A 26,590-nucleotide genomic window follows, 5' to 3' on the forward strand; every position below is an offset into this window, starting at 1 on the left:
TAGTGTTTGATGGGAACTGTTTATCTCTTCCTTGCTAGACATAGTTCATAGAGATTTTGGTATTGGGTTGGTGAGGCAGTTTACTAAAGATGAAAAAAAAAAAGAGGTGACTACCTGGGAGAGTCCAGGGATATAACAAGCACATTTCTCCCCACCATGCCTTGGGTCAGTTGTTTAGAGGTTAGCTGAGTCAGGAGTAACTAGAAGACTTTATGGAGGTTATGAAGCCCCTGGGAGAGAAGTTGGTGGTCTTAGCCTCGGCTCTCATCAAGGGCTGTTCCTTTTATAAAGCTTTTTTTGGTTATTCTCCAGAAAAGTGTGGGACTGAAAAAAAAAACATTTTATTTTATTTTTTGAGGCAGTTGGTATTAAGTGACTTACCCAGGGTCACACAGCTAGTAAGTGTCTATCTAGCTGCCCCTGAAAGAACATTTTAATGGCTCCCTTATTTCTAATCACTCTGCTCATGTGTCAGGATTGATTGACTTTGGCCTGGGCTGATGGTTGAGAAACTTAGAGCAATCCTTTCCAAAAATGTAGGGGATTTAATAAAAAATACAATGAGGACTTCTATTAAAGAAGGCATTAGGACTGAGAATTCTCCAATCTTCCCAAGGAGGCCAGCATGTGGTAGCAAATCATATATATACCACATAGGAAAGACATTTTATATGGAGTCAGAGAAGATGGACTTCATTCAATACTGTCACTTTTATTTACCACCTACGTAAGTGTCTTCATGTCTCCAAGTAGGGCTTCAGTTTCTTCGTCTTTAAAATAAGGTAGTCAGATAACATGGCCTTCTCCTACCTATGTGATATTGGGGAGGTTACCTAACCTTTCTAGGCCATGATTGTTTCATCTGTAAAAAGAAAGACTTATACCAGATGGGCCCCAAAATTTTCTTCAAGCTCTAAATTGATGACCAAATATTTTTTCTTTAATTTATTTCTGAAATTATATATATATGTATACATATATACATATATATGTATACATATATATATATGTATTATATATAAGCTCACTGTGAGGCACTACATAATACTCTATAAAAGCTGTTGTGCAGATATGATTAAACAGATTCAAGAGAGAGTGACTTATGGTCCACAGGTGACTTATTTTTGGGGAAAAAAAGCATTAGTAGATTATCATGGAATTTATCAGTTCTACTCAAAAACCCATCCTGAGATCTTGAGTGACAACAAATTTTCATCTGAATAGTTACTGGGTCACCAATTAGCTTTAAAAAAAACAAACAAACCATATGCCCTTATAAATATTTACCACCTGCCATTGAAACTGTTTTCCACGACTGAGTTGAACATTCTTTAATTCCTCTTCTCTCCTTCCATTAACTTTAGCAATGGATTTGGAATTTAACAGTACATTTGAAATATTTATTAAACATCTGCTATGAGTGTGTTGAGCATTGTGCTAGGCTCTTAGAAGACAATGACAAAAATAAAACTATCTGCACATAATCATCTGTCTGCAGAACGCTTATTGTGGAAACTCCTACCAATGCAGATTAGCAACTTGTCAATAAATTACAATCTTTGAGAGTTTGCTCAGGTCGCTGAGAGGCTAAATAACTCTTCCTTGGTCATATAACTATTTATGTGTTAGAGGTATGACTTGAACCCAAATCTTCCTGAAATGAAATCCAGAACCTTATCTACTTTCCCAAGCTACTTCTTTTTTTAATGTTTTTTTTAATTTATTAATTTATTTATTTTTAGTTTTCAACATTCATTTCCATAAGATTTTGATTTCTGAATTTTCTCCCTATCTCTCCCTTCCCCCCACCCCAAGATGGCATGCATTATGAATATCCTTTACCCCAATGTGCCCTCCCTTCTATCACTCTCCCCTTCTCTTATCCCCTTTCCCTTCTATTTTCCTGTAAGGCAGGATAGATTTCTATACCCCATTGCCTGTATATCTTATTTCCCAGTTGCATGTAAAAAACAGTTTTTAGCATTTGTCTTTAAAACTTTAAGATCCAAATTCTCTCCTTTCCTCCCTCACCACCCACCCTCATTTTCAAACTATTTCTGTGGACTAGACTAAAACAAGATAAATTGAACCAATTCCAGTTAGTAAGGAGCCTATCATCTGGTTTTCTTACCTGGTGTCTAAAGATGTTTTACAATCCATTTTCTCACTCCTTCCCCTTTGATGTTGGCTGGACCTCAAAGCTGTCTCAGCCTTCTCTGTGCTGGGGAACTGGCCTTGGTTCTTGCACTTCTGCACAGACAAACCTGGCTCTAGCTTGATGCTGGTCCCCTTTTCCCTCAGGCCTAGTGGAGCACCACACATTGTGGTGTCCTGTCTGCATTCTCTCTGGTGCTGAATTCCTTGGTTAAATACCATCATAGCACAGAGTGCTGCCATGATATAGTCCTTGACAGAGCATATTTTCTGCCTTTTGGTTTTTGAGGCACAGAGGGGAGGGAATGAGACAAGAGTTTAATTCTATTACAAGCCTTCAGGCCAGACTATACAGCTCAGCTGATGGAGGATGGAGTGCTCGGTGACCATATTAGGGGATAGTGATTAGCCTTTTCTGCTTTAAGTTCGTTGAGTTTTTAATATCATTTGAGTTGTTGGAACCTTAGACCCGGGTGTTGAACTTGAGGCCTTCTGATCAAGCGGTCAAAAAAACTCCCCAGGGTGGCCTGAGCAAGATTAAAATATAATTGGGGACTGTTGTAAATTCAATTCAACACATGTAATGTTATTTGTGGTTTTCTATGTCAATATGTTGCCTGTAGGTATTAATTTCTATTTGAGTGTGATTCCACTGTCTTACACCATGGATACAGTATATTATCTCAAGTACAGCTCCTAATTTGGAGAGGTTGTGAGAGATCATGACTATCTGAGAAAATGTTTCATCCTCTTCTTGCTGGTCATATAAGCCACTTAAGAAAGACATGCAGGGGAAAGTTTGTTATAGAGGATAATGGGACAGATAGACTTGCCTTCTGTTTTTGTTCTTAGGAAACCAGAATTAGTATGATTGTTATCATTGTAAGCAACCATTTCTGGTTTCCCTATGGATCCTGCAACTTCTCTCCCTTTTGGTCTATGGAGACTTCAAGACATGTCAGTGCATCTGAGATTTCAGTGTTGTAGGTGATGACTCACCCATGTCTGCCCATCCCTTGGAGCTTTAATCATCTGTGAATATAATAAGGAATTCAATTAATGGAAAATAGGTGCAGATAAGCCACAAAATAAACACAGATCATTTTAACTCTGACTTTAAACTGGTAATTTACTAAAAAAATTAATTATACCATTCATTTTCTATCATCAGTAGCTATAGCTGCTAATGACTAATTAAGCTAATAGAACCATAGAAGCTTCAAACCTCAGGTCATCTGGTGCAGTCTCACGACTTACGTTGCCTCTTCTATGCCATACCAACAAATGGTTCTCTTGCTGGGATTTTTAACTTTTGACCATTGGCAGTATCTAGTGAAACCTATGGACGTCTTAGAATAACGTTTTTTTGGGCACAAAATAGAATATGTAGTATTACAAAGAATATCAATTATATCGAAATAGAAATTGAAAAAGGAATCAGTTTACAGACCCCTGATTGGAACCCCTACATTAAAGCAATGCTTTATCCACATGCTTTATAGTCTTTTTTGAACATTTCTAGTTGTGGGGAGTTTAACATATGAAAAACCCAGCACATATTCACAGAATCAGTGTTCTAATGGACCAAGTAGCCCAGTACTTCAACCAGAATCCAAGAAGACCCCCTCCCTCCACAACATCCCCAGCAAGTGGTTATTTATCGTCTTTGATGATGTGGATGACATAGAATCCTGTAACTCTTGGGGTGGGACAATCCATTCTACTTAAGCATAAATCTAATTCAGGGGCCAGGAACCCTCGGCCGTAAGGCTACATATGGCATAAAGGTCGCAGGCTCCTCACCTCTGGAATTGTTAGAAGAGTTTCTTAACATGGAATCTATACTGACTTCTTCAGATCTTCCACCCATTGTTCTAGGTTTTATCCTGGAGCCAAATAAAACACATCTAACCCCTTCAAACATGTCAACCCTTCAAATGCTTAAAGACAGCCATCCTATTCCCTGGGTCTTTTTATTCTCAAGGCTAAGTATCCCCAGTTTCTTCAGCCAATCTTCATATAACATGGCCTTATGGTCTTTCTCCATCCTGATTGACCTCATCTGGACTCTCTCCAGTTTATCAGCTTTTCAGATAGCTCTAATTTAGGTCTTCTTTATATTTAGCTGAAATGTTTGTGACCCAGAGCTGACCCCTTTCAGACAAAAACATCAGCTGAATATCCTAGCCAAAGATGAATGTCTATCTTTAGCTATTGAGGGATTATTCATTTCCATCTGGATACTTACAGGATCACCAATTAACTTTAACAATATGCCCTGCAATATTCACCATATTCCATAGAAATATCTTTTGCTTTCATTTTGCAATACTCTATGAATGGTTTTTATGTCCTTTTTAAATCTGAAAGACATTAGCAAAGAGCGAGAACCTCAATAAGAATGAAAAAAAAAACCCATCTAGGTTCATTGAACAAATCTAAGCATAAATCCCTTAAAACTCCCTGGGCCTCAGTTTCCCCATCTATAAAACAAAGAGGCTGTAGTGTGTGTATGGGTTTCCTTCTGGTTTTAATTCCTTTGGCTTATGGCAAGCCTGAGTTTTCACGACTAAAATTTGTTTCACCTGGAAGAGTTGGGAGTGTATGTATGGGGGGCAGTGGCTCAGAGAATGTGGCGGAAAGGAGAAGGGGCATGGTGATAGGATCCTGGGGAAGGTTTAGGAATGGGGCCATAGTGTGCATCCACATCTTAGAGGGTAGTGGAGAGTAAATGTACCCTCCCTGATACAGATACACTGAAGTAAAGCCCCAGTGGACCCACCCTAGTTGTAGATTTCTATCCCTAGCATATCTAGAACATTAACACTGTTCCATTTTCATCATCTTCTCTATCCCACAGCAAAGAAGCCTGTCATCATTTCATTGGGAGGTGGAGTTACCATTGATACAATTGGATAGAAAACTATAGATTGATTTACATACAGGAAATAGAAAGCATCCAGGCAGGATTGTTCTAACTTGTAACGCAGAGCTCAAGTGCAACATTGTACTATTGCCAAAAATGCAGTGCATGTACTGTGTATATACTGAGGTGTGACTGCTGCCCGGTGTACCCTTTGAACATTAGCAGTGCAGTCCTGATTAGCTGGGTAGATGCCTTTTAAATGATTTGCTAATAATAACTGTTCTTAATATTAATATCAGAATATACTCCCCTTTGCATTGTTTTCACCTGTTCCTTCCTTCCTTCCTTCCTTCCTTCCTTCCTTCCTTCCTTCCTTCCTTCCTTCCTTCCTTCCTTCCTTCCTTCCTTCCTTCCTTCCTTCCTTCCTTCCTTCCTTCCTTCCTTCCTTCCTCGTTCATTCAACAGACTTTTACAATTGCCTGCTTTGGCCTTTGCATGTGTCATTTTAGATGCTGGAGAAGATCAGAAGACATATAAGACCTGACTGAACATCTCAAAGAATTTAGAGTCTAGTTACCTTCCTTGTATATTTAGCTCTTTTGAAGGTACGTTCAGGGTTAGAACAAGTTTTGATGGGGAGTCAGGCTATCCCGAAACAGTCAATAGTTTTCTTGGTAAGAAAGTAACACGCAGACCACTTTCTTGAATCACATAGCAAAGCCCCACTCTTTGCAATCCATCCTTCATCCTTTTCTTGACTTCCTTTCTTGGTTATCACTTGACAGTCCTATGACTTTCTGGACTCACAGAGTGACCAGCAAGCTAATACATATCCCACCAATAGACTCTATACTCCTTGAGGGGAAGTCCTGTTTTTTACTTTGCCTTTGTATTCCTGGGACTCATCCACTGTCAGGTACATAGTGGATACTTAGTGAATGTTTGTAGGATTGGATTGGAAGAGGTGATTCATGATTTCAGGACAAGGTGTTTATTACTTTATGAGTTTCTTTTAATAACCGGATTTAATTCAGTTCAACAAGTAGACAATATATGCACAGCTCCTATGCACATGGAGATGCTCAGTAAATGCTTATTTAATAGTAGAGTTGGATTTAATTCTTCTTCTCAGATGAGTACCATTTTCATGAGAGGCTGCTTATTACTTAACCCTAAGATTTACTAAAATAAGGATTTTAGGGTCAGTAGAGGAGACAGTTGGTCTTACCCCCTTTGCTTATCTCCTTAATGTTAAACTAATTAGAGAACCACCCACCCGATCTATTAGAAAGGCCAGCTTGAAAATCTTGTCTCTCCCCTTAGTCCCATGGGAACTGGTTTGTCTCTCGAGTGAGGTTAACCTAATATGATTACTGCGTATGACTTGTTGGAGTCTCTCTCTAGGCCGTCCTCTCCTACGTTCTCCTTCTCACCTGAATACTCCTATAGGACTGCAAAGAAAGAGCGCACACAAAAAAAGAACTCTATTTGTCCTGGGAGATATTTGGCTACAGTATTTAAATGAGCTTTGTCTCTGTGACAGTTGTGAGCCATATTTAAGCAGTATCTTTCTTCTAAGGAACTTAAAACCTTTCTTAGTGACTGGCTAGCTAATGTGTCAGAGCTTCTGAAATGTATTCATAGTAAGCTGACAACAGATTTGAGGGCCTTTATAGCTAGATATGTCAATATCAATATGTAATTTTAACCAGATATCTTTTTATGTTTGACTCAGAAGGCTAAGGGGAAATAGAGAAGAAAGAATTATTTGAGAATTCATTATACAGTTTTGGCTTCTCTGTGATGCATTGCAAGATGGCCAAAGTGAGTGAAACCTCACTGTGAAGGAGCGGGTTTGAAGTATTGTAATAATAAATGTAATAATAATAACAATAATAATAGCAACAATATTCTCATGGGGTTTTTTTTTTTAGCTTTTAAAAACCTTTTTCTCAATACAATTATAGAAGGTAAATAGTACCAGCTTGTAATTGCCATTTTCAGACAAGGAAATGAACTCATGGAAATGAGGTGATTTGCCCAGGGTCATATGATGGTAGGGGCCCTTTTTTCTACTACTCCATAAGGTCTCTCCCAACAGCCATACTAGACTACATCTAACATCCTTCTGGAATGTGAGCAAAAATTCTATTGAAAGGGGTCCATGAGTCACCTTAGTTATGCAGAATTTTAATATTAAGCATATTTTGTTTGTGATTTTCCAGTATCATGCTTGTAAAACCCCAAACCTTTTATTTTAACTCTTTACATAGATGATGATCTAGGAAAGTCAATTCAACAAATATTTTTAAATGTTTATACTATATATTTAGTACCGGGTAAGGCATTACAAGGACAAAGCTTAAAAATCTCCTATTCTCAAGCTTACAGTCTATTGGAGTATTTTATTGATTTAATTTAAAAAAACTTAAAAATATAGCATCTTAGTGCCAGGTGTATAATAGGTATTTAAAACGTTTGTGGGATTATATTTCAGGATGGATTTTTTGATCCTCATTTGATCCTCCTTGCAACACTACATTATAAGGAAGGAATTATGGGCATTTTTAAATGGTGCTCAAAGTAGAAGTGGAGGGGTAAAATGCATGATTTCATTAGTGTAGGAAATGCTTAATAAAGAAAGTTCAAATCAATGCAAAGCAAAGCAGATCAGTGTCTGGTCTGCAACTTATGGTCTATGGGTGCTATTAACCTCTACTTGATATCTGATGAGACTAAAGTGATTTGCAAACTGTAACCCACCTATTGCATATCAGAAGCAAGATTCAAACCCAGGACTCAGTCTAGCAAGCCATTTCTATTATTTACAGAGGAACCAAATTGATAAGGCATGTAATCAATCAGCAAACATTTATTAAGTGCCTACTATGGGCCAGCCACCATCCTGGGCTCTAGAGATATAAACAGTGAAAGAATCTTTGCATTCTCAAAAAGAAGCATATTGGACATCTGCCATCATACCTTAAAATGGGATCAGGCAGTAAATAATCAATCATTGGGAATTTCAGGACTGCTCAGTAGTTTCCCTACTTAAGATCCACTCAAGTTGTTGCCTCTAAAAAAAAAGTAATAGGCCAAGGGAGTGAAGCCTTAGACACATCAGGACCAGCTGCAATTCTACTCAAGCCTAAGCCATAATAGACTTTCACCTGAATGGAGAGGTTCTTGTGTAGATGGATCTTCAGGGAATGCTGGGAGTCTGAGGTGAGACAGAGATGAGATCAGCCTATCCTTTGTATGCTAATGCAGCCAGCCAAACCAGGAGCATGAATACAGGGAAATTCTGGAGCAGCTGCATCTATCTCCTTATTATCTCCCAAGATGGATTGTTCCAGGCTAAAGGAACATCACACATGGACCGAATCTCTCACTGCCCCATGGAGCCTTTACAATCTCCATTTTAATAACCCAAACTGCAGGGCAGCCTGACTGTTAGCCTAGCATTTCTTCAGAAATCTTTCTATTACAGGACAGGATAAAACCATCACTAATACGAACCAACAATATTATTTCCAATGTAAGCATTTTAAAAAGGTTGCTTGTACAAGGAAAGACAAATTCTCCGAATTACATGCTATTTTGCAGTTAGTTGGCAATGATAGTGTGAATTGTATTACACTGGATGTTACATTGGCTTCTGTGTTGCACTCAAACACATGAACTGTGTAAACAGTGTTAGATGTTTGATTAGCATTAATATGAAAGATGGGACGATTAGGTAGGATTTCTTCAGAAAGGCCTTACACTTATTGTGTAGCAGTCTTTTGTACGAAAGAAAAACAGAGCTTGAATTTAGCATTCAAAAAAATATTCGCTTTGACTCAGTGCGTTATTTTTCAGCTACGAATTTACTGGCATCTAAGAAATGCGACTCTTTTGTGGTACACTGAGGCTGTTGGTGGATACTAAGAATTACGTTATTCCTTTTTTTTTTTACTTTTTCTTCTCCATCTCTCTCCCTTTTACAGTTTTTATTTTGCAGCCATTTTTAGCACTTTTTATTCTTGGTTTAAAGTGGGAAATAGCATTGCCAGAGGACTAAGGAAAAAGGTTATATGACCTTCCACAAATGTCCTCTTCAGGTCTCAATGGCTTTTTCTGTAAAACGAACGGATTTTACTGAGTTATTCATAAGATTCCTATGATCCCCGAATCCTATGTTCCTAGTCTTATCCTCTGCTTGACGATGTAAACTAGGTAAGGAATAGGTTTCAATGTGTACATACAAAGAGGAACCATCTTAAGTGATTGTAATACAGTACATCTAGTTATCCTTAAATAAGCTTACTTTGAATATTCCCCTAAAACTCTATTTGGCAGAAGAAATATTGAGAACCTACTATGTGCAAGGCACAGATGAGTTTTAATAGTTCTTATCTTTGTCGTTCAACTCAACAAACATTTCTTAAGCAGTTTCTATGTGCAGAGCATTTTGGGTTTGGTGACAGAAAGACACAAACAAAATCCTCCCTGCCCTCAAGAAGCATACCTTCTTCTGGCAGGATAGGGGTGAGGTGGAGGTGCAGTGATGGGTCCACAGATAAGTAAATAAAAGAATAATGGCTAGATATCTGGACTTGGAATTAGGAATATTTGGAAGTCAGGAAGGTAGACACACTAGCTATGTGTTTCGGGACACACATAGTTCTATGGCTTTCATTTACCTTATCTGCAATATAGCAAGGAATGGTCGTGGCATGGCAGACTCTGACCTCTTGGGTCCCTCCCAGCTCTAAATCTATGACACTTATACAGAAGAACTGTCCAGAGGTTGATAACTACTTGGCAGATCAGGGAAGGAGTACAATACCTGAAGGAAAGTAAGGATTCTATAAAGCAGAGATAAAGAGGGAATGAACTTTTTCAAAGACAGTTTTGCCAGGTCAGGCTCTTTGATGCTGTATTACTTTTGTGCAGTTCATTTCCATAGGGATGATAATTTCTCAGACCAAGTATAGCTCTGTTTCTTAGCATTTACAGTACATCTTCTATATATCTATACTTGCTAAGAGTTTTCTTCTCTAATCTTTGTAGCCTTTTAGTTGAAATAGGCAGAGTGAGAAGGCCAAAAGCAGAGAAACCTATAACATTTCAATCATTAGCGATAGATATTTTATGAATTGTGAATTTAGAGACTTTCACTATAACCTGTTTCTACTTAAATTTCTATAAATTCAGCAGGAAGATTTATAAAGAGTATAATTATCAGTATTTCATCTTATATCAAATGGAACCAGAAATGGTCTATTGCAGAAATTTATGTACACGATCTTTGTTGCCATTAATGTCCATGCAGTGACCTGTAAAACATCTAGTTACAGCTCTGTTCATATTAGCTCCCACATACTAATGATTTATTTTCATTTTCTCCAGGATATCAACCTGCTGCTAACTGAATTTGATTGATCAGAGGGGAATCCAAAATAAATGGCTACTCTCGTTGTACTGCTGCTGTGGAAAATGGAACACCAGTGGCTAATGGGACATGGTTTGATAAAGAACATCAAGTAAAGATGTTTCAATAAATGTGAAATCAATGGAAGATCCTTGCTGTTTGAAAAGCTTTTTGAGATTATCCTGACAGGCTCCCCTGGAAACCTGAGGGAACATTCCTTCTTCGGCTGTCTTATTTTTCACGAGTGGATACAAATACTGTTACTTCCTTGTCAACTCCACACCTCATGTGGGACCATGGTCCTGCCAAGATCCATGTGGCTGAACTGTGCCTGGGAAGCAGGGATGGCACATCTTGTACCGCGGGGATTGGACGCCACACTGGCCCTGTGCATCTTTGGTTGTTTGCTTCAGGTCTCTGCTGTGTCTTCACAAAAGTTGGATGATGCTGACCCACTGGTGACGACCAACTTTGGCAAAATAAGAGGGCTTAAGAAGGAACTCAATAATGAAATTCTGGGGCCTGTGATTCAGTTTCTTGGGGTTCCATATGCAGCCCCACCTACAGGGGAACGCCGTTTTCAGCCTCCTGAGCCCCCATCCTCTTGGTCAGACACCAGAAATGCCACTCAGTTTGCTCCTGTTTGTCCGCAGAACATTATCGATGGCAGGTTGCCAGAAGTCATGCTCCCTGTTTGGTTTACTAATAATTTGGATGTAGTTTCTTCCTACGTACAAGATCAGAGTGAAGACTGCCTCTATTTAAATATCTATGTCCCAACAGAGGATGGTGAGTTAACTGAAGGAAAAAAAAAACAGCAAGAATTTTAAAAATATATAAAAAATATATTATTCTTCTAAATTCTAACAATATTAATTCATGTATACTGGTAGCAAGCATGGCTTTCTGTTGTTGGCACGAAGGCATTTTCCACGTATGCATGTGGCTTATTTGTGTGTATTCATGTGTATATGCATATGTTTTTTTAATTTTTTCCCCCCTGTTTCTACTTGTTTTATTTCTCCCATAGCACGTGTGTTTAGGCAGAAATTGGTTCTTAATTCCCATTTCCTACTCAATGCCTTCAGGAAAGATGCATCAGCCTTCCTCCATTTTGCATGTGCAGGCACAAGAAATAGGCAAACTTTCGCACTCAAAAAAAAATGCAGGAGTTTAGACTTCAGTGAGCTAGTGGTATTGCATGCTCCGAGTGTCTGTGATGGAGCTCCATGTTATTTTCTAGTCTTCTATTCATTTTTCAGTAAAAAGAATATCCAAGGAATGTACAAGAAAACCCGGCAAGAAAATTTGTAGAAAAGGAGGTATGTATAAAAGTGGAAACCAAAAACGGGGGAAACAAAGGCTTGGAGAGGAAGAACAAGATAACACATCCAAAGGATAATTTGCTGATATGCTGAAGTGAAAGGTTAGGCAATATCTTGTATTTAATGAAGCTCACCAAGGAGTTGAAAGATGGCGGAAGAGGAGAGTAGCAAAGAGGATAACTTCTATAAACCATCATTGTCTCTCTCTTTGGTTCCCTGGTGATGGTGGCAGGGGCAACATCTGTATCTTGACCTAGTGTTTGTTTCAAGGATGCTGAAAATATTTATGTATTGACAAAGAGCAGGAGCAGAGATCTCTTAATGACTGAAAATGTGTATTCTCTGGACATTTTCTCTACATAAGCGTCCTAACTTTCCTGTAGTCTCTTCTTGTCCTTTACAAAAAAATTAGTGAGAACAAATAGTCAGTTTTCTTTTTGCTCGTAGTTTCCCCTATGTAAACTTACATTACAAGGGTAGTGAAATGTTCAAAATATTTCGCCATGGCAATTTGGCCACTGCTGTTTTCAGGTAGTATTTTTCTTCACACAGTATTTAAATCTCGTTGTCAATTCCCAGCAGAAATGGAGATCTTGCAGATTTCGTCCCAAACATTTGCAGATTTTCAAAATTACTCTAACACTTGTATATTTATGTTCAACAACTTAAAACATGGGAAATAACATGATTCAGAAGCTACAATTAAATCAACCTTTAAAGCATCCTCTAGTTAGATTGTGCAAGTGGAGACATTCACAGCTGCAGGCTTGCGGAGACTTAATATGTCTGAATGTGGCTTGTCCAGACTACATTTTTTAAAAAGTTTCCTATTCTGTAAATCACCCATAGGAGAGTCAGACCTGCTGGGTGGGAGATTGTGGATGTGCTCATTTGACTTTAATCATAAGAATGTAGAAATCTCAGCTAGGTTTCATATTCAGGCTTTGGTGACTTCATGTTCTAGTCTTCTCCAAACTCTTGGCTACTTCAGATCATATTTATTATGAACATCCTCAAGGACAGTTCAGATTATTCTAGTGTTCCGACCCAACAACTGGAGATCGGCCATATTTTTTTCAGACATTTCATCATAATGGTGGTATTCAGAGCAATGTGGTTCAATATGTCTTCTTCCAATGGAACATGCAAATTTGTGGCATCATGGTATCATTGAAGGAGATAAGTGTAAGAGAAACAAAAGCGCTTTGAATAAGTCACAACAAAGTCTCTTATTTCTCCAAAGTGAGAGCAACTGAAATCATTTACATGCCTTCTGCTAATGTACAATTCTGCTGTAGTTATCACGTAGTTTATCAAGTATGTGTAATTAGCACAGCAACTTTTGCCTCCTATCACTGAAAGGTTGATTCTCAGTTATAAGTAAAGATGCTGGTAAAGAATGCATAATTATAGAGCATATTATGCAAAAATATATACAGATAAAATCAAGGAAGATAGTAGGCCAAGAAAAATAAAGAAGAAGAAGAAGAGGCCAAAGGAGAGAACATAATCCTTCAGGTTATAAACAACTTTAGGAGATGTTTTAGTTTAATTGGAAAATTCTTTGTCACTAGCTTTTCTTTGAACCATTTCTGCAATCTATAATATGCTGGTGCTAGTAGGTATTTGTGTGGGCATCCTTCACTTGCATGGGTAAAGTCAAGTGTCTTCATCAGAGAGGACAACTTCTTGATGACATGAACTTCAGGACACTGGACTCACTATGATATTTGGAAACGCCTTTGAAGCCTTCTAGTCTCACCCCCTACTTGAACAAAACAAAAGAGCCAACATTTAATCACTCAGCCTTCATTCTAAACTTTTTATTAATAAGGGAAAAAACCCTGTTAATTCCCAGGGCCACTCATTCGATGGTTAGTTAGTTCTAATTTTTTAAGGCAATATTTCCTTATATTAAGCCTAAATGTGCCTCTCTGCAACTTTTGTCCATTGTCTATACTTCTGCCCTCTGGAGCTTGGCAGAACAAACCTAGGTAATGTCCGTGTGTCAGCTTTTCCAAAACCTGAAGAAAGCTCTTGTCCCCCCCTTCCCTCTGGCCCTCTGAGCCTTTTCTTCTCCAGGCTTTCATCAGTGTAAACCCACAATCCAGGTCACTTCTGTACACAAAATATACAAGTGTAAAACATTATATACTTGTACTAATCCTTGGGTAGCAGTGTCAGGACCACTCCACATTCTGTGGTACTATACTATAACAAAGGAGATGGGAGGAATGGTATCAGTCTAATTTTCTGCACGAATGGAGTTCAAGAATGAAATAAACACCACCCATTCCAGACAGAGAATAATAGTGTCCTTTCTTTCAAGCTTCAGTAGAATGTCCCCTTATCTTTTTCTAAAAGATTGTTAAAGCTCTCCTTAGGACTAGTTGAATGGTCATTTACACACAATACTGGGCACTCTCTAAGGCTTTTGTTGTTGTTGTTGTTGTGGTTGTTTTTGGTTTTTTGGCGGATTTATATACTATCCTATAGAAGCTCATCTTCGAGGAATAATACAGATTTTACATGTCAGTTCAGATAATACAGTGAAAAGTCTTCTTGGAATATTCCAATGGAGCCATGATTCCATGAGGGAGGGACATGAAGATTCTTGCTAACTAGGCAGATCTAACCCATTGGTACCCATCCTGACTAGACAACCCTAGTTCATAGCTGCCCAGGAATTAGCCACAGAGAGTACCCCCACCACACTGGTAGCTTTCCTCAAGTTCTCTTACGTTGCTAGGGTACCAATGGGACATTTAAGCAGTTCACAGGATATTCCTCTCTATCCCTACATGAATAGCTCATCTTCTTTACTGCTCAGATGAGTCTTTGATGAAATCATTTACACTGTCTATCAAAATAGTCTTTTTTTCCCCCCAGTAAACCACAACTCTAATCAGCTAGTAAATTCAAATTTGTCTTTATCCCTCTAGTTTTCTGTTTTGAAAGGATCAAATGGCCAGGTGAAAAATATTTCTGCAAATGTATATTTCCTTATGTACAAGAGGGAAGAAAGTCTCCTTAAAAGGACTACTGTTGTATCATATATGTTTAGACACACACATATATATTACATTTTATATATAGTATGTAGTATATTCATGCACACATGTATAGAAATCTCTATCATCTCTATCTACATAATTATTTTCTGCTTAACTGGCAAAGTTCTCCTTTGATGCCAAAAGGTTCCTCCTCTTTTAAAACATTTCCCAAGTGCATTTTTTCCTCATCTATCCTTTTATCTTTCTCATGATAGTTTTATCCATGTGTTAATTACTGTCTTGGTTCTTCAGGGCTGTCTGACCTAGCTAAATAGAAGGAAAGATTGAGATCAAAATGGAAATAATTACAATGTTTTATGCAGAGATTGTTGGACTGGATAATCTCAATACTCCACCCCCAATCTTCCATCCTTTCATCCTTCCTGTCTTTTTCTTTTCTTCCTTCCTTATTTTCTTCCTTCTTTCCTTCCTTCTTTCCTTCCTTGCTTCCTTCCTTTCTTCCTTCCTTTTTTCCTTCCTTCCTTCCTTCCTTCCTTCCTTCCTTCCTTCCTTCCTTCCTTCCTTCCTTCCTTCCTTCCTTCCTTCCTTCCTTCCTTTCTTCCTTTTTTTCCCATATTATTCATTTTTATTCTAGAAACATACTTTGTATTACTTCTCTGTGTTCAATGGTATTCTAGGCAGTTTAGATACAAACATGGCCTGTTTCTAGTAAAGGCTAATAAAGAGTACGGGTAGTTATAAGTCACAGATAATGGAAAGCAGGCACTATCATGTAGTAGATTATACCCTGGAATTGGAGTCAGGAAGAATTTGGTTTGAATTCTGCCTCTGATACTTACTGAGTGTGTGACCCCAGGGAAATCAACTCACCTTTCTGGGCCTCAATTTCTTCACTCCTCAAATGAGAGATTTAGACTGGACGATATCTAGGGTTTCTTTACAACTATCGGTCTATGACCCAGTAACATATTTTAGCCAATAGCTTCAAAATCCACTCATCTTGTTTGTCAGAACTGATTAGATGATAGTGTTAACCAATCAGCATCACCTCTCTGAAAGAGCCAACACTAGGGTAGAATAACAGGGGCTTTGCTCCAAGGTACCAAAATTCAGAGAGCATTGATAGAGTCCATACACTTCAGCTGCATAGAGGCAGCTGAGCTTGGTGACCTGGCGGAGCAGTGGCATGCAAGGTGAGCCCCTCCTTTGCCTGGCCTTACCCACCCCACCCAACCCCTTCTAGCATCTTCCATTGAAGCCTCATGTTCTTTGACTTTACCAGCCAGGAGGCCCTTCCTCCACCAGGCTTTGCATCCCGGTTTCTCTCCCTTCACACACAAACCAACTGAATTTGTCTTAAGAAGTTGTTTTAAGGGTGAGTTTCCTGCTGTTTCTCCTGAAGCTTGTCTTCAGCCTTGCCCCCTGGTGGAGTGGCTAAAAATTCCAGAGTGGGTGAATGTAGCACAGTAGGGTTGGACCATCAGCACACAGATTAATCAACCTATGAATATTTATGCAGTGGTCTTTGTTTCTTTAGGCATTTGTAGCTACTTTCTCATCAGTGCTTCCAAAATGAGTACAGCATGTATTATCCTTTATATTCTTATTCGGGAAATGATTAGATGTTCTCTCTCCCATTTCTCCCATTTCTTTATTATTTCATAGGAGTTTAGATTTACATGAGCAGCCTTGGTATAATTTCTTATATTTTCTTCCATTTTTGTTCCTAGTTTATTTGTAAGGATTTCATTTGTTCCTGCTGCATTTAATACTTTTTTTATACAATGTAATGTAGGTTTATTTCAAGAGCTTTTCCATAAAACAAGGCATTTTTTTAAGATAAGGAAAACAAGGTTTTCCTGAATGTGGGTATAACTCTGATTGTACTCAGTCTGTATGCGAGCATAGAAAAGTAGAGGATAAATTAGAGTGACTGGAGGAATAATAGTTCATAAATCTCTGATTTCTCAGATTCTCTGGGCACAACAGACATGCATCACAGATAGCAGTGGAGAATCTTTGAGCAAAAGAGGCAAGAGCTATGTTTGTACAGAGCAGGCAGACTGGATGAAGAAATTGTAACTGATCTGGAAGTTGAGTTTTTAAAGGTCCATTCACCAGGAATAGCATTCCCTATACCCTCTAGGTTGCCACTGAAATGTTAGGGGGAATCTTCTTGTTGGGTAGATGATGCAGGTTACACCAGAACTGGGGTGTCTGATTTCATCCAGGAACCGTGTATGAACAGAGTAAGCTAAAGACTTCTCTACCAGAACAGCTAAGAAATAAAACACAGAGCTCTAAAATGAACGAGGTCAGAAGGCTCAGAAGAAACCGCATCAATTGCCCTGTTGTTCCCTGACAGATGCCAAGTGTCCCAAAGCAGATAATTAAAAGATCGTTTCAGTTGTCCAATTCAGTCTATTTTTCATAGACTTTCTTTTCATTTGACAAAATTTGGGGGTGAAATAAAAAACCCACACAACTAAAACAAATTCATGGAAGAAATTGCCCTCCTTCCAGTCCCCCCTTTTCACCTCTGTCCACTTTCACATCTTGTTTACACAACCCTATCTGATGCTAGGCACAATAATTGCTAAATAATTATATTATAATTTGTCATGCTTTATGCTATTACGCTGTGCCTTACCATAGCTTGTTTAGGCAGCATTATATCCTCAGGGTTTTTTTTTTTATGTCTACTTCATTAATGATAGGAGCCCCTAAAAATGTAGCTTGGGGACTGACTGGTTTTCTTACCCCTTACAGGTCATTTCCTACCCCTCAGGTCATAATGAAGGGGAAATTTGTTATTGATGGTCAACTAATCCTTTCTGGGTTCAGGGATTCCTATGCTAGTAAGATCAGGTACTATATAGAGTAGAAACGTGCTCCATTGTGGTCACCGCTTTCTTGTTCAGGGTATGTACGAGCTCATGTTTCTTTAGAGTTTTTGAAGAAATTTTTAAAAAAATGTTTCCCTTAAAAATCACAGCCATGCTTCATAAAATGGAACTGTTTTTTAATGGATTACACTCTTCACTCAATGTCATTATACAATAATGTTTTATTCCATGTTAATAGTAAACTGTCAAATAGAAACTTATGATTACAGTTGTATTCAAAATAAAGAACATCATTGATCTAGCCAGTTCTTCGTGTTTATACTGTAGGATCTGTATCTATTACATAATACATATATATGTACATATGTATACACACAAAACACACATATATACACATATGTATGTGTGTATACATACATTTACATGTATTATGTGTTTGTATATGTGTGTGTATGTGTATAGATATACATATATATGTATGTATATTCCTGCTGTACTTTGTTGCTCTTTCTCTTCCAGAGATAATATATATATTAGAGGTTCTTAACCCTAAGGTCTGTAAACTAGCTTGTCTTTTAAATATGTTAATAACTATTTCCACATAATTGGTTTCCTTTTAATCCTGTGTATTTTATGCATTTTTTTACATTATGATGAGAAAGTGTACATTGGCTTTTCCAGCATGCCAAAGAGGTCCAGGACCCCCAAAAGATTAAGAACACCTGATCTAGAAGTTGTTTTACTGATTCTGAATTCATTAACATCAGCCAATACTAATGTCATTTAAATTGATCAACTTCCTCTTCAAATGCTGAATTACCTAACACTGTATTACAAGTAGTGATTGAGTTAGTGTTTTAGTTGGAATTAAGGGGAAGGGTGTGACTTTGATTCCCCTCCCCTCATCTGTTTTCAGCAGGTGCTGGGATATCTCTCCCAACCTTCTGCCTTCTCCATCTTTCTTTTTTCTCTTCTCCTTCTCTGGAAGTCTAAAGTGGGTAGGGTTTGGTGTTGGGGAAACTATCTCTGCTCTTTTTTGCCTGAATGTGACATTCTGATCAGATGGGATTACTGTACTTAGAGGCCCAGTGGATCCTTTGAAATTTTGACTCTTCTTTACAGTCTGAAATTTTGTTCTAAATTACACTCATTTTTCATCCCAACGTGCTTTTATCACTAATACGCATTAATCACAGGTGCTTCAAGTGTTCTTATCAAGCTCCCCCTGCCCCCTTTTCCAAACCCCTTTAACTCATTAAGAACACTCTGGCCACAGACTTGTATACAGAAACAAGGCTTGACTGAGCCTATGCCTGCTGGTAGCTGTTAACAATCAGCCCTCTGGGGAAGTTGTCTTTGGCTGCCTTCTGATTTTCTCCCAAAGTCTCACTCTAGAGGATACAACAGAGGTGATCCTTTGAAAATGAAACATATACTGAAAGTAAAAGAATAGAAAGAAGACCAAGGGCATGTGAGTAAAATCTTATCACGAACTGCAAGAGAAAGTCATTTCACCTTTGCCAAGCTTTGTTTCAAATGACCCTTAGAAGAAATGGGCCATTGACATGGATTCTATCTTATCTATCTATCTATCTATCTATCTATCTATCTATCTATCTATCTATCTATCTATCTATCTATCTATACCTATCTATCTATCCATCCATCTACTATGTATCTATCTATCCATCTATGTATTTATCTGTTCATCTACCTCTCTCTGTCTCTCTGCCTCTATTTATCTATCTAATCTATCTCTCTATGTATCATTAGATTTGACCACAAATATAGGACTTTATTATTTGACCCATTGTGTGGATTTCATTAGGTTAAATGGGATGTCTTTATGTAGATATAGTCCATATATTGGTATCCAGGTAGCCAGACATTTCACAATTCACTCCCACAACCATTGAGAAGAGTCATTGTTCAATGAATGGGTAAAGAACCTGAGTTCTAACCTCAGTTTAGATTTTGGGATTTAGATCTGTAAAGGATCTCCAAGACTGTGTACTCCAGCTCTTTTTATCATTTCACAGGTGAGAAAATGAGGCTCAGATAGCAGACGTGATGTACCCAAGGCCATCTGTGTGGCAAGAAGTAGAGTTGGAAATAGAACACAGATTTTCTGCTCCCTGGTCCTTCCAAAGCCTGTTAGCCTATAGCAAGAGTTCTTAATGCAGGGTTCTCTGAATATGTATGTATATATATGTGTGTATATATATATATATATATATATATATATATATATATATATATATATATATGTATATATACACACATATACACACATCTACATAACATACACATATACATATGCACACACATGTGTTTTGGCAGTAGAATCCTAGCAATGGAATTGTTGGGCCAAAAGCTTTGAGTTGAGCTGCATAACTAAGTGCATGTTGCCATATTTCATTTCAAAATGTTTGTATCAGTGTGCAGGTCTACCAGCAATGTATCAGAGTATCTGTTGTCCCCAAACTAGTCATTTTTACCTAAGTTGATAACTTTTGGAAAAAAAAAAGAAACCAGAGACTTTCAGGTCTGATGCTCTGCATTTCATATCAGAGCTTAGATTATATTGAAGTACAATTTACTGCTTAATTATGATTTGTAAATCAGTTGACAAGCATTCATTAAGTGCTTACCTTGTTCAAGGCTTTGTGCTAAACTGGGGATACAAATACAAAGGAAAAGATAGGTAATCCCTGCCCTCAAGGACCTTACATTCTAATGGGAGAAGATAACATTTAAGTGTCAAAGGTGGAGCACAGAAGAGGCATTTTCTGGGCATGTTGGCAAAGTCTGGAAAGTCAGAAGCAGAGGCTATAGAAGAATGATGGATGGATAGCCAAGGTCTTTTCTCAAAATGGAGATCTTTGGAGAAATTCACAAATGGTAGGCCTCAAGCTCCAGAGTGATGTTCCAAGGTGGAAAGGCAAGAGACACATAGCAATGAATATAGAGGCAAAAGCACAGTCAGGAGAGGAATGAAGGAATTGGTATTAAAGATACATTCATAATTAAATAATTAATGACAAAATTGAACCACCAGATGTAATACCAGCTATTACAGCAGCAATCAGAATAAGAGCTGGCAGTCTGGAATTCCCTATGGAGTTGGGGAAGAAGACCTAGACTTTGGATTAGGTGACCCAGGCCTGAGTCCTCACGTTGATGCTAACTTTGATTTTGGTCAAGTCTGTTGGCTTCAGTCAGTTACTTCCTCTATACAAAGAGGACTCTATGACAGTCACAGGGCTATAAGGAGAGCACTTTGTAGGCTCTTCCATAAATATACAATATAATTGAATTTGTCAATCAACAAGCCTGTATAAAGTGCCTAACGTGTGCCAAGAATGGCTGCTAGACAATGTGGAGACAGATAAAAGTGTAGTCTTGCCTGCCCTCAAGGAACTTATGTTCTAGAGGGGATACTGCATGGTATGTAGTTAGATATAAAACACAAAAGAGATCAAAAGTTACCTTCTAGAGGAAGACACCAGAAGCAGGGAGGAGCAAGGAAGGCCTCTGAAAGTGGAGTCTTAAAGACACTAGGGATTCTAAGTGGCTGAGGGGAGGAAGGAGTCCATGAAACCTCATTGTAGAAGGGAAGGCTCTGTGGTACTACAGGGCTTATCATCCTTGGTTTACAGATGAGAGAAATGAGTGAGGCTAATCACACAGTAAATGTTAAGGGCAGGGGAGGGAGTGGGATTCAAATCCAGCTCTCCCTGACTATAAGTGCCGTTCTGAGTACTCTATCATTGACTTGTTGAGAGAAACAATGAATCAATTATGTATATGGTGATTTGTAAAATCAAATCATTGTCATTCCTCCTCCTTTTCCTTCTCTTCTTCCTCTTCCTTCTTCTCCTCCTCCTCCTTTTCCTTGATTTTTCCTCTTCCCCCTCCATCTTTTCTCCTCTCCTCCTCCTCCCCTCTTCCTCCTCCTCTTCCTTCTCCAATTTTTCCCTCCTCCCCTCTTCCTCCTCTTCTTCTTCCTCCTCCTCTTCCTTCTCCATCTTTTTTCCTCCTCTCTTCCTCTTCTTCTTTCTCCTCTTCCCTCCTTTTCCTCCTGTTGTCTTCCTCCTCCTCATCTCCTTCTGTTTTTCTCCCCCTCTCTCTTCCTTCTCCTACTCAGCTCAATGAATAGAGCATCTGGAATCAGGAAGAGCTGTGTTCGAATCCGGCCTGACACACTTACTAATTGTATGACCTTGGGCAGGTCACTTAACATCTATTTGAGTTAGCATCCTCATCAGTAAAATGGGGATGATAGTAGCATTTACCTTACAGGGTTGCTGGGAGCATCAAATGAGATAATAATTGTAATGCACTTGGTGCAGGGCCTGGCACATAGAAAACAGGAAAGAAGGGGAGCAACTTAAAATTCATCTCATTCTGTGATAAGAACTATTTAAATTTAAAAATGTTTTGTAGTCCATGTTATGCATTTAGTCTTAGAAAATGGTAACTCAAGGAAATTCAAAGAAGGGAGTTGGTTTGGGGTTTTTTTTGGCACCCTACAATTATATCATGAAGAAAATATTCAGCAACTTAATTTTAAACTCTTCAGTGAGGTCCAGAAGGATTTTCTTGTTTCATCTCAAGGAGAAGACTGTCTTATATTTCAGATTTGTACAAATGGTGCCAGATAGATTGAAACCGAAAAATTCTGTTAAAAAAAAAAAGAGGTGGGGTAAGGTACAGCTCTTTTATTTAATCAGTATAGGGAACTCTCTCTATGGAACCCTTCCCCACTCCACCCTCAACTCAAATGAAGATCTTAAACTCATCTGTAATTTAGAGAACTATCTGTGACCCAGAAAGAGATTAAGTTACTTACTCAGGGTCACACAGTCTGTATGTATCAGAGACAGATTTTAAAAGTTTCTTCCAAGTTCAAGGCTAACCCTCTACCCACTACACCACCATCTTTATTTACAAATAGTTGAATGTTAGGCTCTGTGTAGACAAAGTATCCAGATTCCTTCCTTCCTTCCTTCCTTCCTTCCTTCCTTCCTTTTCCTTCCTTCCTTCCTTCCTTCCTTCCTTCCTTCCTCCCTCAGATTGGAACTTCCTGTACCGATGTCTACAACCACGTGTCCATTATTCCAGTTATTTGAGAATAAGAACTGTCTTCCCTTTCTTTCTGTCCCCAGCACTTAGCACAATGTTTGGGACATAGTAGGCACTTAATAAATGATGATTGATTGATTGATTGACTTGGAGTCGGGTTCAGTTAAAATTTTAGCCTCTTGAAAATGCTTGAATCTGTCGCTTGGGTTTAGGTTCGTTTTTGTCAGATTAGGTAGTTGAACAAAGGCCTTCTGAAAAAGAAATTTTAATTTAAGAACTATTTATGTATTTACTGTAATTCTCTTCATCTGGTATGTATGTAATTATAGCATTAGAGCATTTAATTAGAGCCAGTGTTGGTGAAGCATGGTAAGTAAGTTAAGTGCGTGCTATAAAAGTCTGCTGCTGAAAATGGCAGACAATGAGATGAGGGTCATTCTCTTGTAGGGCTATTATTTTCAAAAATAGAAAATGCATTTAATCAGCATCAGTCTTAAAAGAGTCTTCTTGTGTTTTGAGTGGAGGAGAGAGTGGGCCACAGAAGTTGATGGTCTTGATACAGAGGAAGGTAGAGACCCTTTCTATTCCCATTCATGCCCTTCACAGCAGTGAGTGATCCTCTGTTTGTCTGGGGTGAAAATCCTCTCAAGTCCTCCTTCCTTTTACCTAGGGCTACACCTATCAATCAATTAACTAACATGCATCCATTCAGCCCCTATTTACTATGTACCTATGACTGGGACTCCAAAAACTAAAGCAAAGCGACCTCCGACCCCAAGGAGCTCCCATTCCAACAAAGGAGATGCCATGTGTGTATATAAGTATTTACAGAGTATATGGGTTATACTTTTCATCTAGAGGAATTTTGAGTCAGAGAAGCCTGGGTTTGCATCCTAGCTCTGGTATTTGCTTTCTATGTACAAGTTCCTTAGCATCTTAGAGCCCCATTTCCTCATCTATAAAATATGGGAATGTTCACACTATTGATCCCACAGAAAGTTCTTAGTAAAAAAAGTTCCTAGTAAAATTTAAAGGTCTATAGATGTGTAAATTGGATCACCTCTCTATCCCACCAGAATAATATTTTCCCTCATATTAATATTGTAATTGGGCAGCTCAATGGGGCAATGGATAGAACATTGGACTTGGAATCAGGAAAACTCATCTTCATGAGTTCGAATCCAGCCTCAGACATTTACTGGCTGTTGGACCTCAGGTGAATCACTTAAGCCTGTTTGCCTCAGTTTCCTCACGTATAAAATGAGCTGGAGAAGGAAGGAAATGGCAAACTATTCCAGCGTCTTTGCCAAGAAAACTCCAAATGGTGTCGCAAAGAATTAGACGTGACTGAAATGAATAAGCAACAGTGATGATGATATTATTATTAGCCATTTTTTAAATGGAGTTCATATAGAAATGATCCACTGACAAATAGCTGTCCTACTGTTCCTCCCCTGTGTTTAACATTCTGCAGGCTATCCCAGAAATGTAGTTGAATGAAAGTCTTGGGATGAAAATGCCTTCTAGGTAGGCTCACTGAAAACAGACCAGAAGGAAGACACAAACTTAATCCTTTTCTTACCGTTCCTTGTACGTGGCATTTCATCTCTGGGCTCCATGTCTTTGTACTGGCTGTCATCCATTCCTAGAATGCTTTTCTTCCTCACCTCTGTCTCCTGGCTTCTCTCGCCTTCCAGATAAAATCCCACATTCTGCAAGAAGCCTTTCTCCATCCCCCTCCCCCCCCAAACCTCCTGATACCAACATCCTTCTGAAATTACTTTCCATTTATTTTGTGTGTGTGTATCAATCACATACCCATGGTTGTTTTCATGTCTCCCCAATTAGAATGTAAGCTTCTTGAGGGCAGGGACTATTTTCCCCTTTCTTTGTAAAGCTAGTGCTTATGACAGTGCCCGAGACATGAGAGGTTATTAATGAATGCTTGTTGATAATGGTGATAATCCTGTTCCCATAGAGTTTGGTATGTTTTTATTTTTCCACTAGGTCTTTGTATTTTAAGAATTTTTCATTCCATATAGATAGAAGATTATGAGTATTCAGGAGAGTGACATCTATTAAAATGTTAAATACACGAAGACAGAGCTTTCCCCAGAGAGGAGAGCAGATCAGCAGCAGTAGGATTGCCAGAGATGCAGATTCCCTTTGGAGTCTTGTACATATCTGAGCCTCTACAGAATAGCCATTGGGACCAGAGAAAGGTGATGAGGATGATATGAGGATGGCAGCAATAAAATCAACACAAACATCTGAACACCTCTTATTCCTATAGCCTTTCTGTTTTATAAAATCTTTTACCTATGTCCTCCCATGTGATCCTCACAGTGGCCTTGTGAAATGGATACCAGTACTATCTTCATTTTACAGAAGAGGAAACTGAGGCTCAGAGAGCCATTGTGCCCAATTTCACACACCTAGCAAGGAAACTGAGGCTCAAAGACCCTGTGTGCCCAGGTTCACACACCTAGCAAGGAAACTGAGGCAGGATTTTGAACTTAAGACTTCCTGACTCCAAGCTCATCAGGAAGGAGCTCTAGCCTCTATACTAAACCTTGCTTTTCTCTTTCTTGAGTCCTAATCTCACCATCTTTGCCAACTATTCCAGAATCGCTGGTATCAATAGTGACTGTTATAGTTGGTGTATATGTATATATTATACATACACTTGGTAAATATGCATACATTACATATACATACACATATATACACACATACATATATAGTTATGATATTCACACAAATATATTATAGAGACAGATATTTATGTATAAGTATAAATATAAATCACAAATATGTGTGTGTGTCGAGATAGAGAGAAAAGGAGAGAGACTGAGATTTATGTCAGCCTTTATTCAAATGTAAGCTCACTGAGAGCATTGATGCTACCCTTTCGTATTGTCATTCCTAGAGTTTAGCACAGTGCTGCTCAGCTCACTGGAAACACTAAAAGCTATTCGTTCATTTACTAGTGCAAGCTCCATGACTCTGCCATGAGTCCCATGTCCTTTAGGGTGACCTTACTTCCTCATTCTGTTTTGATGGAGTCATGAAAATTCCTACTCTTTATCCTGACAAATCTACAAAAGCTCAAGGGCATAAACATGCATTTTTATTACTAAATGAAGGCATATTAGACAAAGTGACAAAATACCCAAAAGACTCTCTGAGAGATGGATGGAGCTATGGATCAGGATTTCAGTCTTTGGGCTGAAATCCAGTGTATGGTGTAGTGTCAAACATTACTGAACACACGTTTCTGTTTTCGCCCTGGTGATGAACAAAGCTAGTCCAATTCCTAGCCCCAGGTAGTTCTGGGCTGCTGCCAATTCCAGGTTTGCCGGAACACTAATTGCTTCCAGAACTTGTTCACTATTGTTAGTTCCAAGCATGGGCTCCCACCTGGCCCCTCTAGCTCTGGTCTGTGTTGTATTTGTGGTCTGCAGCCGCACTACCCCTGGGCATCCTTCTCTCGTAAGATCCTTGCTATGGAGCAGGAAGGCAGCTAACTTCCTGGCCTTCTAGTTCAACCCCCTCGTTTTATAATTAAGGAGAATGAAACCAAGGAGGCTAAATGACTTGCTGAAAGTTAGAGAGGTGGTAAGTGTCGGAGATGGGATTTGAACCAAGGATGTCTGGCTCCAGGGGCAGTTTTCCTTCTGTAGTACCACAATTCCTAGCCCCCTCTCAGATCGGCTCTTTTCTATTTATGCCCTAAAGATTCATCATCCAGTTCTTAGGCCATCCTACACTGATCTTGGAGTTATCTCCTTTACTCACTTCCAAAGGTCTCTGTGCTCAAGGTCCCCGGATCTCTCCTATCCATCATCCTGACCTACGTCTCAGTGTTCTGTTTGTCTAAGTCA

The 26,590-nt window shown here is 38.7% G+C and overlaps 1 protein-coding gene across 1 annotated transcript in view; it reads left to right on the forward strand.

Annotated features, from left to right (window-relative positions):
* The first annotated feature begins 10,420 nt into the window (after window positions 1–10,420).
* Window positions 10,421–26,590, forward strand: part of NLGN1 (neuroligin 1) — a 780,182-nt gene continuing 764,012 nt past the window's right edge. Inside the window, 1 exon segment of the mRNA XM_078147275.1 lies at window positions 10,421–11,225. Coding sequence (XP_078003401.1) covers window positions 10,733–11,225 — 493 coding nt within the window. The 5' untranslated portion in view covers window positions 10,421–10,732.

The sequence above is a fragment of the Phascolarctos cinereus genome, unplaced genomic scaffold (assembly GCF_003287225.1).
Source record: "Phascolarctos cinereus isolate Bilbo 61053 unplaced genomic scaffold, phaCin_HiC Scaffold_7;HRSCAF=346, whole genome shotgun sequence".
Taxonomy (NCBI): Eukaryota; Metazoa; Chordata; class Mammalia; order Diprotodontia; family Phascolarctidae; genus Phascolarctos; species Phascolarctos cinereus.